General features: G+C 43.8%; 1 protein-coding gene across 1 annotated transcript in view; it reads left to right on the top strand.

Annotated features, from left to right (window-relative positions):
* Window positions 1-19,588, top strand: part of LOC147008680 (centrosomal protein of 135 kDa-like) — a 197,590-nt gene that overhangs the window by 58,456 nt on the left and 119,546 nt on the right. Inside the window, exons 8-10 of the mRNA XM_085864556.1 lie at window positions 3,626-3,852; window positions 12,706-12,861; window positions 14,424-14,597. Coding sequence (XP_085720682.1) covers window positions 3,626-3,852; window positions 12,706-12,861; window positions 14,424-14,597 — 557 coding nt within the window. The remainder of the gene's footprint in view (window positions 1-3,625; window positions 3,853-12,705; window positions 12,862-14,423; window positions 14,598-19,588) is intronic.

Below are 19,588 nucleotides of genomic sequence, written 5' to 3' on the forward strand. Positions count from 1 at the left end.
GATGATCCATCCATCCATTGGGACCATACTCTGTGTAGAGCGTTGGTGCTGCCTAAGCAGTCTCCTTAAGGCCCGGTCACACCTTGACGTTTTAGCCAACGTATGCCGATTTTTGAATTTTTTTTCTAAAACGCTGGCACACGTTGAATACGTTATGGGTAAGTTTTGATAACATTGAGAGCACGCTGAAAAACACTGCCGTACGTTGGCTTTATACGTTGTACTTTTTGGTTGTCCTCAAATTTTTTCATGCTTGAAATTTCACGACGTATGCCGGCGTATGACTCACACGTTCCGCTACGCTGGCCACAAGTTGTATGCACGGTCTGCGATCGTTGACAGACGTCAACACATGCTACTTGTAAGTTAATCATAAGTTGAGACACGCCGAGGTAATGTTTAGCGTACCCGAAACTTATTTCTAACCTATGATTAACGTGTTGTTGGCACGTTACGCGATCGTTGCCACACGTCGACAGACGTTACTTTAAAGTTACTCATAGGCTGAAAGACGTCGGTATAATGGATCGTCCTTGCGTCAGCGTCCACGGCCACGGCCAGGACACTTATTTGCAGCATTCTTCAAACTTTTCTTCGGCATGACGAGGATGTTCACACTTCGATGTCTAGCTTGGCTGTGATTCCAATTGTCCATCGGCAGCATCGATTTAAAATAGTCGAGTTTGAGCGTTTTAACACGTTCAGAAGAAACGCTTCAAATTTCCAAACCCCAGCGTCAAAAAACAAAGGCGAGTGACAGCAATTTAAATCGTTCATTGTAAACAATGAAAATAGCAGAGTGGTACCGTTTAAAAGTCGTTGAGTGTAAAAAAAATCCAATTGTTGAGTGCAAGCGTCTACTTTCAATAGTGGAGATGCAGCCATTTAAATCGTTGAGTTTATCATTTAAATCGTAAAATCGTTAAACGCAAGGACGATCCATCATAACCCACACCCTCCCCCTCACACTCACCTACAACTGCCAACATGAACAAACTACTACTAATACTAATACAGATACTGATACTGATACTGTTACTGCTGACATGGACATCGACTCAAAAAGGACTCGAAAACACTGTTGGGTTCCCCTTTTATGAGCAGCATTTTTATATACCAATTCCCAAAACCGCTGGGAACACGTCTTTATATGGCAGTTGTAAGCTAGAAACATGTTAATTCATTTTTTTTGTCGACCGGAAGACGTCATTGGAATACGTCTACATACGTCGATGTGTGTTGGGACTACGTAAAGAATTGGTTCAAAGCACGTCAAACATAAGTTAGAAATAAGTTTCGCGTAAAAAAGACATTACCGCGACGTGTTTCGACTTGTAAGTAGCTTATAAGTAGCCTTTGTGGACGTGTGTAAGCGTCCACATATCGTGTGTAAAACTTATCCCCATCGCATGCGGAACGTGTGTCATACGCCGAGTACGTCGTAAAATTTTGAACATGTTTAAAATTTCTTGACTTACTCTACTTACTACGACGTATGATAGCGTACTTTAGCGTTCTACTCACGTATACCAAACTTACTCATACCGTATTTGACGTGCCCCAACGTTTTAAACACATTTTTCTTAGGTCGGCATACGCTGGCAAGATCGCCAAGGTGTGACCGCGATGTTGACACTTCCATTTTTATGGCAGTTATGATTCGAATCGTTGTACGTCAGCCTTTTAATAGGCTACGTCACGACATTGTCGGCGATGCGTGCAACGCGCTATGCCTAAGTTAGACTATCGTTGGGCATCGGTTGTGTAGGCCGACAACAGGTTCAGCATTCGTTGGTATAAGTTATCTATAACACAACGAAACGTTCTGTGTCCGTTACCAATGCGTTATACATAAGACCAAGTCGCTATGAATACGTCCGAATCTTTTTTAAAAAAACATCAAAAGTTCAATGTAAGCCAGCGTTTTGCATACATTTTAATACGTTGCCATCGCTGGCTAAAACGTCAAGGTGTGACCGGGCCTTTAGCTATTGGGCACAATCCTGGACGGGTTGCCACTCCGACACAGGATAGCAGCAAGCTGGTCCTCATCTTGCCGACCTCGGAAAGATGACAGGTTGAGCCAACCCCACCTGGTATTAATTCAACATCTGAGTGGGATTTGAACTCAGAATCTTAGTATTCCCAGCCCACCACCCCAATCATGAAGCCAACACCAGACATTATTGATGATGCTTCACCTGATTTAAAACAAAAAAAAAATTGTAAATACCTCAGCTAATTCCCCATGGGAGGATTAGGTGAGGTGGAGAATTAGCATTTCTGGAATTTTTCTGCTGAAATGTTTAATCCCCCATGGGGGCTTAGGTGAGGTAATATGGTACCAAGTTCTCCGGGTCCACCCATTACTCACATGGATACCAGCCAGTCTCTCTTGCTAGTGATTACCGGGGCACATCCAAAGCTTGGCCTGTTTTCTCAAGCATTGCACTTTGAATCATAAAGTGCGCTAGTTTATGTTTAGTGCGCAGCACATTCGGCCCCTCTTGTAAACCTGTTTGGATATTAAAGGGAGAACATCCTACATCAACGTAACTGGCATTTATATCCTGCCGTATTTCGTGTTCTGTGGCTGTTGTCTCTTCAGATGTAGTCACGTGATCTGTAGAAGTAATTTCTCTGGGCTCTGTCTCATCTGGATTTAACACTTGGAATGTGTTGTGTGTGCGCGTGCGCGTGCGCGTGCGTGTGTGTAACTAATTTCAACCCAACCAGCATACTAAACGGTGAAATGTAGAATGCTTTGTTTTGAAGTGCACATTATCAAAATCTGTCGAGCTATGTGGACAAATTAAGGAAAACTTTATTATAGCCAGCTTGTAAAGTGGTGTTATGGTAAAACAGGAACTGCACGTGTTCCCTTTTAATGTTTCTTCAAGTACAATTTTTCACGTTGATTAATTTCGGTGATGGTGTGTGCCATCGCGGTGTGTCACGCTTGTACACATTCAACACTTGGGGACTTCTTTTTAAATTATTTGTGTGGAGAAGGGAATCCCAAACGATTTAAAGTAAATAAATAAATTGACAGCTCTTCAACGGCATATATATATATATATATATATATATATATATATATATATATATATATATATATATATATATATGTAACAAGCCTGTTGTTGGCGTAGTGGTTAGGGCAGTGGCTTGGGATCCAAAAGGTCCTGAGTTCAAACCCCGTTGGTCCACTGAATTAATACACCAGGGGATTGACTCAGCCTGTCATCCTTCCGGGGTCGGCGAAATGAGTACCAGTATACTGGGCCGGTGTATACCCCGGTTAAAATAGGTGTACCATATCCCTGTGTCGTAAGAGGCGACCAGGGTTGCGTCAGGAAGGGCATCCGGCGTAAAACATGTGCCAAATCACTATGCGGATCATGCGGATGATTCGCTGTGGCGACCCCTAACGGGAGCAGCCGAAAGAAGAAGATGTATATATATATATATATATATATATATATATATATATATATATATATATATATATATATATATATATATATATATATATATATATATATTTAACAATACGTTACTCCATTTGTTTGCTGGGTATTCTAACCTGGCACATTTAATAACTTTACTTTGTATGATATTGCAGATCATGAGCTCAGGTTGGAGATGGAGCGGATTTGTGGCCGGAGCAGCCGGGCCTCGTGCGGTTCCAGTCATTCTTCCTCACATATTGATGAACTTCTGCACAGCATAGAAGTTGAGCGAGACCACTACCGTGCTGAAACCACTCGGCTGACAGGATTGTTGCAAAAAAAATCTCTTCAGCCCAGCAGCCCCACCTCTTGCTGCCCTTCATGTTCGCCTGCCACCAAAGTGAGCAAACTTTGCTTTAATTTGTTAGGTTTTTATCTCCCGCCACGTGGCGGAAGGGGGATATTGGTGTCACCCGGGTCATCCGTCGGTCCGGCTGGCTGGTCGTCAACATTTATAGCTGTGAGTGCGATAACTCATAAACTGTTTGCCATATCGATTTGAAATTTGGATCACACATGTACCACCTGAAAAGGAAGAACCCTATTGAATTTGGGCGTGGCCGGATCCAAGATGGCCGACTGGGGCGGCCATCTTCAAAAAAATGTTTCAATGACGGGGGATTCCCCATCTCTGATGGGTATATTTTTATTTATTGAAAGAATTCTGTCCTGAGTATGCCGTGGGGCCCAATATGAAAAAGCTGCAGGGTGAGATAAGGACATGCTGTAAATATTACAATAATATTACCATAATCATAAAACACCAATATCAATGACAACTTTCACAGGACAGATAATTTAATGATGCAGAGAATCATGACAGATGCATAACTATGCAGGTCCAGCTTGGACTTCCTTGCTACACACACACACACACACACACACACACACACACACACACACACACACACACACACACACACACACACACACACACACACACACACACACACACACACACACACACAAACACACACACTGATGCACAGATAAATTAGATGACCCGAACGGGTGAGGCTGATAACTTTTAAGAATTGTGGAAATGGACTTCAGTATGTTTGCAGGGCCTGCACGGTACAGAGCAGATCATTCTGGTTTCAAGAACAAGGAACTCATAATTACCTGATTATATTGGACAAGATAAAATGCAAAATTATTGCTTTCCAGCAAAAAATTGCAGAGATGGAGGAGAGCATGCAACAGTGGAATGCTTGCTGTTCTTGGATCAGGCTGAGAACGACAGAAACAGGTCAGGTCAGGTATGGGAGCATATGCCCGAGCAGCACTTCACTGCATCCACTTTCCACCGGTACTCCAGGGCCGCTGTCTGGCCATCTCCCAGGCAGATGCCTGGCCCATCCTCATCTCCTGGAGATGCTGATCAACCTGCTGCAACCCGAGGCACGTGGTCGGCCCATTGGCCTCCTCCACTCACGAGGATCCCTCACTGAGAGAATCTGATGAGCAGGATCAGCGTCAGGAAAACGAGCCACATGTCCATACAGCCATAGCTGACGCTCACGGACTATGCAGGGAACAAATCTCCTTGGAGTCTCTCAGCAACCGCTCGTTGGACACAAAGTCCGACCAGCGATAGCCAAGGATTTTCCGAAGAGACCTGGTACCAAAGGAATTAAGTCGCCATTCCAGATCCCTGGTCCAGAGTCCAAGTCTCACATCCATAGAGCAAGACTGGACACACCAAGGACCTGAAGACTCGGGCTTTCGTCCTCCCGCACAGGTATAGACAGCGCCACACCCCATGATCGAGTGAATCCATGACTCCCCAGGCCTGACCCAGATGTCTATTTACCTCTGGCTTAGCCAGCAGAGACATGAATATCACTACCAAGGTAAGTGAATCTCTCCATGACCCAACATCCTTTCCACAAACAGGCACAGACAGGATCGCAGCATCCACAATGTCATTGTACCAGAGTGTAGTTCAGACATCAGATTGATCAGTTTTGGTGGCACCTCACGAAGTCCTATAATCTTCGATAGGGGCATCCCAATTCACTGGATAAAATGCTTTACAGAGATCAACGTGGGCTGCAAGCAGCCCCTGCCGAGTCTCTTGTCTGCGTTCGGTGAGAACCTGAAGAACAAGGATACGGTCAATTGTTGACCTCTTTGATGTAAAGCCTGACTGCTCTGGGCGCTGGTGCTCAAGCAGATGGTGGCGAACCCGATCAAGAATTATCCGAGCAAAGACCTTGCCCGGCATTGAGAGCAGCGTCACCCCTCGGTAGTTGTTGCAGTCTTGGCGATCACCCTTCCCTTTCCAGAGAGGGACAACAAGGCCCCTCTTCCAGTCAGTTGGGATGATGCCTGTGTTCCAGGCAGGGCACAGAACTGCATTCAACAACACGAGTACAGCATTTCCACCAGCCTTGAGAAGTTCAGCATGGATGCCACAGATTCCTGGAGCTTTACCCCATTTCAAGCGGTCACCACAGCTTGTGTTTCCACAAACGAAGGTAGATCACAGTTGATTGGAGGGTTGGTAATAGGGATAGTAACACTCCTGACATCCAACTCAACTGCTGGTGGATCAGCCTGGTACAGCTGCTCAAAGTAACCAGACCAGCGAGCTTTCACTTTGAACTCCTCTCTCAAGAGCTCACCACCCTCCGCTCTAACTGCTGTACACCGAGGGATGTGCTTGGAGGAACGCAATGCATGAATTCCCCTGTAATCAGGACGAGAATCACTTGACCACATGTGATGCCTAATCCACCCAGATTCTTTGCACATCGGCCTACTTGTCGACTCTGAGTGCACGTACAGTTTTACGCCTCGGCTCTCTCAACAGCTCAGCTCTGCCATCCAGCCTAGCGTCTCTGCTCACGAGTTCTTGTACTAAACACTACAGTAGCCCCTTCAGTTCTGCATCATCCTCCAGCGACCATCAACGAGCACATGGTCAATCTCCTTTGCCACACCACCAGCGTTGGAATACCAAGTCCAGCGATGAGCCTTTGGGTGCTGAAACCATTAACCAGCCACCCCAAGTCCATGACTTCTTGCAAAGTCAATGAACTTGGCGCTATTCTGGTTCACAGTTCAAGACCAATGGGGACCAACACACATCTCATAACCATCCCTATCAGGTCCAGTTGACACATTGAAATTCCCAAGACTCAAAGAGTATCTCGCCTGGGGCACTGATCAACCACATACTCGAGCGTGGCATATAATGCATCCTTCATGGTGAGATCACTTGCCTCAATCGGAACCTAAACAGAGACCAGGGAAATAACACCCAAGGAGTGACGAATCCTTCGTCTCATACGCTCGTTGACCGGTGTTGCCTCAATTATCATAGGAGTCAGCTTATTGGACACAGCTTCAGCAACTCCTTGGCCATGGTAACCATCAGAGCGACCAGACCAATAGTAGGTGTAACTACCCGCCATGATGTTGCCGCACTCTGGTCTACGAACCTCAGAGAGTGCTGCAATACCGATGTTCAAATGCTTGAGCTCAGATGATAACAGAGACAGGTGATCACAGCAATGCCAACCCTCCCGATTTCATCGGGAGGCTTCCGAAAATTCACCCAAACTCCCGCCCTTACGATCACTATCCTTATCCTCCCGAAATTTTGATATTTTTGCACTGTTCACTAATCAGAATGTACTAGTATGAGAATTGAATGAAAAGCATCGTCTGCTACGTATAGCATGTGGTAACTCCATAACGTTCGCTGCTACCAAATTGTACGTAAAAAATTGCAAATTCAAATGAGGAGCAGCGAAACATTGGGTCTGGATCTCGCTTATGCGATCATGCACTGAGATTTAGTGCATGCGGTATGTGTGCAATACAGTGCATGCGGTATGTGTGCAATACAGTGCATGCGGTATGTGTGCAATACAGTGCATGCGGTATGTATGCACAGTGTATATGCATGCGATACGCTCACTGCATGCAGCTGGGCCCCGTACCAGCCCGGCGGTCGCGACCACCGTGCGGTGTTTAATTTAACAGCCGCTAGAGTTCTACGAGTCGCGCTGCAGCTGTGGAACATCGACTTCGAAGTTACCGATGCTTCAAACCCTCGATGTTGATTACGGAATGGCAGAAAAGAAGCTTACGAAGATCAAGAAATGGTCTCAGAAGTACAAGACCGAATACAGTCTCCAATACCCGTGTATTCGAAAGTCTGAAAGAGGAATTCATCATGCGTATTGTACAGTATGCAGCGTTGATATTTCAGTTGAGCACGGAGGTCGCGATGATATTCGGAAGCACGTTGGAAGCAAACGGCACACAGACATTGCAAAGGAGAGATCTTCGAGCACGAGTACCGGTACACTTCTGAATTATTTCACCAAACAAGGGACAAGCGAGGAAGAGGATGTTACCCGAGCGGAACTTCTCTTTAGTGGATTTATTGTGGAACATAACTTGCCCATATCAGTCTCAGATCATGCTGGACCTCTATTTCAAAAGATGTTTCCAGATTCAAAAGTTTCTTCAAAGTATGGATGTGCAAGAACAAAAACTTGCAAGATGTGCAAGATGTGCAAGAACAAAAAAAAAAAAAAAAAAAAAAAACAAGAACAAAAAGCAAGAAAAAAAAAAGAAAAAAAAAAAAAAAAAAAAAAAAACAAAGAAGAAAAAAAAAAAACTGGTCAACAAATTTTTACTTTCTGAATGTTGTCTAGATTTCTACTAGTGAATTAGGGTATTCTGGCACTGCTGAATCAGGAAATGGCATCCGTTTCTCTCCATCAGGTCAGGTTTTTGTGCTAAGTTTATTTGAAAAAATCAGATCTTGTGACAAAATCAATTACATTTTTGTGGCATTATCAGCTGATTTTTGTCAACACATATCATCCTAAACATGTTTTTAAGAAAAAAAAATGTTTTTCCAACAACATTTATTGATTACATGATAGAAACATCGATTACTGTCATCTGAATGGTGGGCATTGATAAAGGTAAGTCCAAGTAAATTGCATGTTGCGTCACCACTGTTCAAACTTCAGGGCTTGAACTTCCGTTTCTTCGAACTCCTGGAATGTTCAGCGGCAGGGAGGTCTCTCTTCAGATTCCAACAGTAGTCAGCCATCATGACTGCGTCCCAGCGACCCTGATACCTGGTCTCCATCTCCTTCATGTCCTGATGGAATCTCTCCCCCTGCTCGTCACTCATTGAACCCAGGTTCTCAGGAAACCGGTTCATATGTGAAAATAGGTAGTGCATCTTGATGCTCATGTTGCAGCCTAGGTTTCTGAAAGCAGTCAGCATGTTGTTGACAAGTTCTGCGTAGTTTCTGGCCTTATTGTTGCCAAGAAAGTTCTTCACTACCAAAACAAATGTCTTCCACGCTTCCAGTTCCAATTCGTTCATTGAGTTTTTGAACTCTGGATCTCTGATGAGCTGACGGATCTGAGAACCATCAAAGATGCCAACTTTCAACTTCTCCATGGTCAATCCTGGAAAAGCCTGGCACAAGTAAGTGAAGCAGTCACCATCTTTGTCCAGAGCCTTGGTGAACTGCTTGATTAAGCCGAGCTTGATGTGCAGCGGTGGGAAGAGTATTCTGTCTCTGTCCACCAGAGGGTCGTTGATGACGTTCCTTTCTTTGCATGGCACCAATTCCTCCCACACAGGCCAGTCCTTCTTCGTGTAATGCTGAGCACGGTCCCTACTATCCCACATGCACAGAAAACATGGGTACTTGGTGAAGCCAGACTGTTGTCCCAACAAAAGTTCACCATCTTCAGGTCAACACAAATAAACCACTTAAGCTGATCATAACCAATTTTCTCCAGCACGTACTTCACCGCTTCATACTTCTCCTTCAGTGTAGTCGAGTGAGCGATGGGTACAGAGGCAAAATGGTTGCCGTTGTGTAGCAGAACACATTTCAGTGATCGATTGCTGCTGTCAATGAACAGTCTCCAATCTTTGGGTTCGTACTGTGGCACTCCAAGCTTGAGCAGAAGCGCATGTCATAAATTGGCGCATGTAGGTATTGTACATTCTTCAGAGTTCGTTATTTCAAGAAATACAACTTTTTTGTATCACATTATTACAAAATCTGCCCCATTAAATTTAGTTATGATCCACGAACTTTATGCTTTGCCTCACCAATTTTGGAAGATTTTGAGGTTTTTATGACTTCAAACTGATCCCTTTTCCGACATAATCACCCAGAACTATCGTACCTGAATACTTCTTGTCATATTATTTCCAATTAAAACAATTATTTGACATGATATTTTACCCCCACCAACTTCTTCTAAAATGCTCCACACATGCGTACATGTGAACAAAAATGTAAAAAACGACATGTGGCCATATCTCAAAAACTTGACCTGATTGAACAAAACTAATGTGAGTTTTGGATTCAGCGCATCAGATTCGTCCTAAATCAGCTTAAAAAATGCAGACAACAAATTTGTTGTTGACCAGTGTAATTGGTGAGTTGTCAAATGTTACTGCTTCATCTGTTGCCGATATTGCTAGACTCGCTCCATTTAGCCTAGCTCCAGACGGTAGCAATGACAGTGGTGAGGCCCAGCTATATCCTGTCCTGATTTCGTACCATGACAACAGTGCTGGGATTGTGAAGCAAGGTTTGCTAAGTTTGCCTGCGTGCAAACAAGATTCCACTGGAGAAAACATTTTCAAACTGCTTGATCATGAGTTCAGTGACAGGAAAATTCCGTGGGGAAATTGTGTTTCCTTTTGTGCTGATAATGCCTCTGTCATGGTGGGCAAGCACAAAGGAGTCGCTGCTTATATCCACAAACAAAATCCAGAGTGCTACATCATGGGATGCCCTTGCCATATGATGCACAATACGGCCAAACGCGGCTCAGGCCTTACCCATTGAATTAGATGACTTTCTCATCGATATTTACTACTACTTGGACAAAAGTAGTAAACGCGTCAAAGGAGTGAAAGCACTGCAAGAACTCTGTGATGCCCCGACACACAAGATTCTGAACCATGTCGCAACAAGGTGGCTGTCCCTTGGTCAGTGCCTAGACAGGCTGATTGAACAGTGGGAGCCACTTCGCGTCTTCTTCAAAGAAGAAGTACGAAGAAAAATGCAACCAACTGTAGCCAAGACTCTAACAACGAGCAAGAAGGACGGCACTGTATCTACTGCCAGTACTGGCACTGCAGGATCAAGCACTAGTGGAGCAGCATTCACCACTACCACTGCAGTATCTGCTGCGAAGAAGACAGCAGGGACAGCACCAAAACCAATGCTGAGAGCAGGTAGCATCACCGGCCCTTCATCACGTTCATCTACAAAGCAGATCCCTTCAGAGTCGAGAAAGACTGTGATAGTTCCATATACAGGCAAAGAAGGACCCAAATTAAGTTCTGCTTTTGCCAAATCACTTGATAGAAGCTCAGCAAAACCTTCGAATCAGAGGTCTTCTTCCTTGGCTGCACCTACCTCGAGCTCTCTCCTCAAACGTAAAATTGGATCTGGTACTACGAGTCTGACCTCTTCTGCTGGCAGTAAACGCAAGTGTGATCGCCCTGCGGCTAAGTGTACTACGAGTTCTACAACTAAAAGCGCATCTTCCTCAAACACTGTGCAGGAATCTAGAGAAAAACGTGTCAACAGGATGTTCTTGTCTCCACAAACAAAACTCTATTGTTTCTTCCTTCGATATGCTAACAAGCTTTTTGAGAAGGGGAATATTCTGCTCCAAAGAGACGAACCCTGTATTCATCTCCTGCACGGAGAATTGAATGATCTTCTGAAAGATATCTTCGTACGGTTTTTGAAACCATCGGTGTCATCGGTTGCTCTGGTAAATGTACCCTTCTCTGACAGAAATCATCAGAACAATGATGAGGACCTCATGATTGGGAACGATGCCAAACTGTATATAAGGGAACAAAGGAGTCTCAAGAAATCCACCTTCACTCTGAGTGAGTCAGACATCCAAGGTTTCTTCAGTGCAGTTCGCTCATATTATGTGAAAGCCTGCAATTATATCTTCAAAACCTGGCCGCTAGATGATGAATTAGCCAAGCGTGCTCAGGTGCTGGATGTTGAGCTACACCAAGAAGTGGGGTTTGACTGTGTGGAGTTTTCATCCAAGAAATTCCCCTGTCTGTTTAGTGGCGGTGATGGTGACATCGACAGCACCCCTTGCTACCAGAGAGAATACAGCAAAGACATAATCAGAAGGGCTAAAAGAGCCACACAGCTGTCACTCAGCAAAGCTGCCATGGAAAAAGCAAGCAGCAGTAGTACCAGCCAGTAAGGTAAGAAAAATATTGCTTCTTTTGTGCTTTTTGTTAATCTTTGATTGTCCCCTAACTTACTAGTATTAACATACATGTAACATTAAAAAGTGCACAATTTTCCCCTTTTTTTGTTCAAAAAGTGGGAATTCTTAACATGTTAAATGCTCCAAAATAGGGCTCAGAGGGCACGAGAGAGCGTCTAGAACCCCAGAGCTTCCAGGGCCCTAAGGCGGGCCCTGGACCCCGCCGCAAGGGTCGAGCACTCCGCGCTCGAGATGTGCGCTTTGCGCACATTATTTGGTGTCGGTTGAAAATCCTCCCTAATTCTGATTTCCAAAAGTTGGCATCTCTGTGATCATCGTCCCTTCGGGATGGGACATTCCAGGTACCCACCCGAATGGATCACCTCAAGTTAACCCAAAGAGACCACCGTCTTGTGGACGACACCTCAGCACCACCTCGACACACAGTCCCACAATCTGACCCAGGAAGGTTACCCCGTGGTTTTTCTCTTCTCATCAAAGATTGGGGGTCCCGAAGACTTTGCCCCAATCCCATCATCCGCTGAGCTGCCCTGCGCTGGTCAGCTGCACAAGGAGGTACTCCCACAGAAACACAACTGAGAAAGCTCTGCATGGAAACGGTTAAACTCCATGCACAAATTGTTGAGTGCTGCATTATTGAAGCTGCAGGCTTGGGATTCGAGGGTCCTGAGTTTGAGCCCTGTCTGCTGCTGAATTTGCAACAGGTGGGGTTGACTCAGCCTGTCATCCTTCTGAGGTCAGCAAAATGAGCACCAGTGTATTGGTAATAGGGGCACTGCATCAGCGGCATCACTGCATCCATAACCAATGATGCATCCACAAAGCTGCACATGAGAGTGTGTGAGTGTATTGAAGTAATATGGTGCTTGAATGTAACTGTTTATATCAACTGTATGTGGTGCATGGATTTCAGGGTACATCCCATGACACAGAACTGCTACAAGTGACAAAAGAGCGTGACCACCTCCTGGAAATGATGAACAATGTTGAACGACACTTGGCTGAGATCCAGGCTAACATCAAAGTTCTAAAAACTGAACGTGACCATATTGAAGACTTGTACCAGAAAGTGAGGCTCAGAACAAAACCTGTCTTGTCTGTTAACATATTTTACATCCTACTACTTCTGTGTGTGTTTCTTCCTGAATATTTTCATTTTTATCTCGCCTGTTCAAAGAACAGAGAGCTATAGCGATACCCCCGGCGTGAGTGTCAGCGTGAGCGTGAGCGTGAAAATGTTAAAGTTTTTGGTGCAAGTTATTTTTTTCCTTTCTAATGTTTTTATCTACCACACTTTTTTATACGCCCGATATATATATATATATATATATATATATATATATATATATATATATATATATATATATATATATATATATATATATTTATTGGGGCGTATTATGTGATGTCGGTCGTCTGTCTGTCTGTCTGTCTGTCTGTCTGTCTGTCCGTTCGTCCATCCGTTCCTGTCCGCACTCTAACTCCAAAAGTTTTCAACTTTCATGTTTCATATTTGGTACATAGGTACAGACTGTGGAAACGGTGTGTCGCGACATACGTACGTCATCTAAAGTGGTTTCCATGCCAACCAGGATGCTGTTTACCATCCGTTCCTGTCCGCACTCTAACTCCCAAAGTTTTCAACTTTCACGTTTCATATTTGGTACATAGGTACAGACTGTGGAAACGGTGTGTCGCAACATACGTACGTCATCTAAAGTGGTTTCCATGCCAACCAGGATGCTGTTTTCCATCCGTTCCAGTCCGCACTCTAACTCCCAAAGTTTTCAACTTTCACGTTTCATATTTGATACATAGGTGCAGACTGTAGAGACCGGGCGTAGTGGCGTGCACCTGTAATCCGGCTACTCGGAGGCTTGGGTTGGAGGATCGCTTGAGGACGGGAGCTCTGCACTGGGCCGCGCTATGACAGGGTGTAGGGTATCCCAGAATCATGGCGAAACCCAGTACTTATCCCTGTGTCGTAAGAAGCGACCAGGGTTGCGTCAGGAAGGCATCTGGCGTAAAACCTGTGCCAAATCAGTATGCTGATCATAACGGATGATCCGCTGTGGCGACCCCTAACGGGAGCAGCCGAAAGACGAAAAACAACAAGGTACAGACTGTGGAGATGGTGTGTCGTGACATACGTTCGTCATCTAAAGTGGTTGCCATGGCAACCAGCATGCTGTTTTCCATCCGTTCCTGTCTGCACTCTAACTCTCAAAGTTTTCAACTTTCACGTTTCATATCTGGTACATAGGTACAGACTGTGGAGACGATGTGTCATGACATACGTTCGTCATCTAAAGTGGTTGCCATGGCAACCAGGATGCTGTTTTCCATGTTGTAGCACAATTCTGTATATACCTTCTTGTTCGGGTGTATATTGTGCTCACTTGCGCTCTTGTTACTGATTACAATATACAAATACATATATTGCTTTAAAGTTATTTGGATCAGACTTCACTGCAATGCTTTATAAAAAATATTAATTATTAGACAAGTCTTTCAAAAACGATAAATGGATAAACAGGCGAGCATTGGGTGGCTTTGACACCAACTCTGGTTATAATCCTATGCAATCCAATCACACTGTCAAGTGATATCTGCTTATTCTACCTGTTTTAGTCCCAAGAAGAATTGCGCCAATTGCATCTCGAGACACTGCAATTTCCTGAAGGTGTGTGTGGCTCAGGCACTGGTCGGTTGACATTACGGCGAAGAGAGGGTGAGCGAGATTTAGCTCTTCGTGATCTACGAGCTATGACAACTGAGCGAGATAGTCTTCTTGAGCAGATTAAGGTCAGTGGCACAAATGTTATTTATTTCTTTTCCTTTGCTCAAAATGATGTTAGTTGTATTAATATCAGACAGATAGATCGTCTTCATTCACACTCAACCTGTCTCCACAACAATATTTCAGTCACATAGATTCAGGCCGACAAGGGAGAACAGTACGCCATTGTGCTTCAAACAAATGCTTTAAAGCACTTAATAAATTTTACAAAAGAATGAAAAGACTTTTCATGATGCAGAATACCAAGTTTGCACCTGTACTTTAGTGGAAAGTTTGGCAATGTGGTCTGCCCAGAAGAGGTCATTTTATGGTAGTGATCAAGGGTGAGATCCTTCCCCACCCCTCAAGTACCCAACAAAAAGACAACACACCTTGTAGGCATGGTGTAAGCCCCCATGCCACATGCTACATATTGAATACGCCACACGTGAGATACAATGCAAACAACCTTAATCACACTCCACACATGGGGTGCAATGGCAACAAGGAAAAATGGGTTGTAAATTTGTGTGGCAAAAAATAATCTAGACAAGCGGTCCCCTGCTATACGTCTCCCCACTATACATTGGCTCGCATATACAGTGTCTTCAGAAAGTCGACACCCCCTTTCAAAATTTTCACCTTTTGTTGCCTTATTGCCTGGAATTTAATTGCATTAAATCAGACTTTTTCCACCTTTATTTACACATCATAAACCCCAAATTTCTGAAAATTAATAAAAAATACAAGTGTCCACCCCCCTTATAATAGCAATTGTAAATTTGCTCAGGTGTAACCAATCACACACCAAATTAATTGGCCTCCACCTGTGTTAAATTGTTACGATTCTAATTATTTCAGAATAAAACCAGCTGTTCCTGTAAGCCTCCTCTGCTGGGTAGTGCATTTCATAGCAAAGGCTCAACTATAAGCACCAAGGAGCTTTCAAAAGACCTCCGGGATTACTTTGTCGAAAAGCACAGATCAGGAGATGGGTATAAAAATATTTCCAAGGCTTTGAATGTCTTGATTGTGCTCCAAGGAATAATCATGAAGAAGTGGAAGGCATATGGTACCACCAAAGCCCCACCTCGATCAGGCCGTCCCTCCAAACTGGATGACCAAGCAAGGAGTAGACTGGTCAGAGAGGCCAATGGCAACTTTGAAAGAGCTACATGCCTTTATAGCAAAGACTTGTCACTGTGTCGTGTGCATGTGACAACAATATCTCAAGCACTCCGCAAGTCTGGCCTGTACGGTCGGGTGGCAAGAATGAAGCTATTACTCAAAAAAGCCCACTTTGAATCCCGTTCGAGGTTTTTTTTTTTTTTTTTAAACCACTCCGGAGATTCTGAAGCCATGTGGAAAAAAGTTTTGTGGTCTGACAAAACCAAGATGGAACTTTTTGGCCAAAATGTTACGTTTGCCGCAAACCCAACACAGCACATCACCCAAGGAACACCATCCCTACTGTGAAGCATGGTGGTAGCAGCATCATGTTATGGGGATGTTTCTCATCAGCAGAGACTGTGGCACTTGTCAGGATAGATGGGAAATGGATGGAGCAAAATGCAGAAAAGTCCGAGAGGAAAATCTGCTGCCCTCTGCAAGAAAGCTGAAATTGGGACGGAAGTTCACCTTCAGCATGACAATGACCCGAAGCACACAGCCAAAGCTACATTGGAGTGGCTAAGGAACCAAAAGATAAATATTCCTGAGTGGCCCAGTCAGAGCCCCGACATAAATTCAATTGAAAATCTATGGCATGACGAGCATTACTGTCCCTCAATGATCCCCATGCAACTTGACTGAGCTTGTACAGAAGAATGGGCCAATATTTACCAATCAAGGTGTGCAAAGTTGGTAGAGACCTATCCTCAACAGACTCACAGCTGTAATTGCTGTCAAAGGTGCTTCCACCAAGTATTATATTAACTCAGGGGTTGGATACTTTTCCAATCAAGATTTTCTAGTTTGTATTTTTAATTCATTTTCTGAAATTTGTGGAATTTGGTTTTCATTTTGAAGTTGTGGGTTACGATGTGTAAATCAAGGTGGAAAAAAGTCTCATTTAATGCAATTTATTTCCAGGCTATAAGGTAACAAGAGGTGAAAATTTTGAAAGGGGGTGTAGACTTTCTTTCGGCACTGGATGTCCATACGTTGCTTCGGACCATTTCATTATACGTCCAGAACGACCAACAATTCCCCACGCTAACTTCCTTTAAGTTACTTCGGAACATTTCATTACACGTCCAAAACGACCAAAAATTTCCCACGCTAACTTCCTTTACGTTACTTTGGAACATTTCATTATACGTCCAAACCGACCAACAATTCCCCACGCTAACATCCATTGGACGGAAGACCAGTTACCCGGCGCCCAACCTCACAATGCTTTGCATTCCAGCTTCCCAGCGTTCCACTCAATAATGCACTGTGTCCTCTCCCTCTCAGAGTCCATCTCACGCTGTGCATTGTTGGACTTAACGCTGCCATGTGTTTTTACCTTTGTGTACTATGGTAATCATTGAACTATGAGTGGCAACGAAAACGGTGAACCTGCACGTGAGCAGCATGGCAGTAGTGTGACTGGATTTCAAATTAGACAGAGGGAAATCTCAACCTTTCAAGGTGTAAGACTGCTAAATTATCAGTATAAAATAGTTAAAAGTTACGGAAAGATAAAAAGGTGTTTGAGTTTAAAAATTTATCTCGTACTGTGTATTTTTTATTGCTCGGCTTGTTGAGTGGTGTTGAAATGAACGTAAACGAAGTGTTGGAACGCAACCGCCATAATTACATCAATTATTATGGGGAAAAATTCCCCGCTATCCGTAGTCTCATTACAAGCCCAATTTTTATAGAATGTATCTTGGACTTATAGTGAGGACTTCCTGTTTTTATACTGTACAGTGTCTTCATGAAGAATTCACAACCTCAACTTTTGTCACATTTTGTTGTGTTACAGCCTGAATTTAAAATGTATTAAATTTAATTTTTTTTGTCACAGATCTACACAAAATACCCCATGATATCAAAGTGAAAACATGTTTTTAGAATCTTTTTCCAAATCTATTAAAAATAGAATACAGAAATATCTAATTCACATAAGTATTCAGTCCCCTGAGTCAATACTTTGTAGAAGTGCCTTTAGCAGCGAAAACAGCTTCGAGTCTTCTTGGGGATGTCTGTATCAGCTTTTCACATTTGGAGTTGGAGGTTTTCTCCCATTCTTTCTTGTAGATTTGCTCAAGCTCTGTCAAGTTGTATTGGGGGGGGGGGGGGCGAGAGCATTGGTGAAAAGCAATCTTCAAGTTTTTCCACTGATTCTCAATGGGGTTTCACATCTGGGCTTTGGCTGGGCCACTGAAGGACTTTCACATTCTTGTTCTGAAGCCATTCCAGTGTTGCTTTGGCTGTGTGCTTGTGGTCATTGTCCTGTTGGAATGTAAATCTTTGCCACAGCCCAAGGTCTTTTGCACTCTGAAGCAGGTTCTCCTCAAGGATTTGCCTGTATTTGGCTCCATTCATTGTTCTCTCTATCCTTACAAGTCTCCCAGTCCCTGCTGCTGAAAAGCATCCCCATAGCATGATGCTGCTGTCACCACCATGCTTCACAGTATGTATGGTGTTAGATGGGTGATGAGCTGTGCTCAGTTTCCGCCAGATGTAGCGCTTTGCATTCAGGTCAAAGTGTTCAATTTTCATCTCATCAGACCACAGAATCTTTTGCCTCACACTCTCAGAGCTTTCACATGCCTTTTTTGCTAACTTCAGGCATGCTGTCATGTGCCTTTTTCTCAGGATTGGCTTCTGTCTGGCCACTCTCCCACAAAGCCCAGATGTGTGAAGGGCTGCAGAGACCGTTGTCCTTCTGGCAGGTTCTCCCATCTCAGCCAAGGAACTCTGTAGTTCTGTCAGAGTGGTCATTGGGTTTTGGTCACTTCTTTCCCGGTTTGGTTGGATGGCCAGCTCAAGGAGGAGTCTGGGTAGTTCCACATTATTTCCATTTCCTAATAATGGAGCTCATTGTGCTTTTTGGAACTTACAACACTAGAAATTGTTTTATACCATTCCCCAGATCTATGTCTCACAATTTTATCTCGGAGTTCTACGGACAGTTTCTTGGACTTCATGGTGGAGTTTCTGCTCTGACATGCACTGTCAACTGTAGGACCTTATAGAGAAAGGTGTGTTTATTTCTAAATCATGTCCTTTCAATTGAATTGGCCACAATTGGACTCCAATCAAGTTGTAGAGATATCTCAAGGATGATCAAAGGAAATTGGATGCACCTGAACTCAATTTGAAGTGTCATAGCAAATGGGGTTGAAGACTTATTGACTCAAGACATTACAGGTTTTCATTTTTAATTGATTTGTAAAAAAAATATTCCACTTTGACATTATGCGGTATTATGTGGAGATCGGTGACAAAAAAATTCTCAATTTAATGCATTATAAATTCAGGCTTTAACACAACAAAATGTGAAAAAAGTCAAGGGGTGTGAATACTTTCTGAAGGCAATGTAATAGGCTGACGCTGTCCGTCTGTGTGGCTGTCCCAGCCTGAAACCTTGAAACGCTCCTCGGGGATAAAAAAAATTATTAAATAAAAACAGCCGTTATTACAGCCATTTTTCCCTGCTGAGCAGGGGTTAGCTTTTTGCGGGCTCCATGCAATCATGGTTCCCTTCTTGAGGCAATGTTTTTATGGCCGGGTGCCCTTCCTGATGCCAACCCTGGTCACCTCTTACCACACACAGGGATATGGTACACCTATTCTAACCGTGGCATACAATGGGACCAGTACGCTGGTACTCATTTCGCCGATCTCGGAAGGATGACAGGCTGAGTCAACCCCCTGATGTTAATTCAGTGGCAAACGGGGCTCGAACTCAGGACCCTTATGATCCCAAGCCAGCCACCCTAACCACTAAGCCAACACCAGGCTTAAATTATTTAATAAAAGTTGCTTCAAATTAATCTAAACCTGCAGGAAAGTTATAATTTTT

Source organism: Eptatretus burgeri, chromosome 18, assembly GCF_056783735.1.
Source record: "Eptatretus burgeri isolate ZD-2024b chromosome 18, Ebu_testis_v1, whole genome shotgun sequence".
Lineage (NCBI taxonomy): Eukaryota > Metazoa > Chordata > Myxini > Myxiniformes > Myxinidae > Eptatretus > Eptatretus burgeri.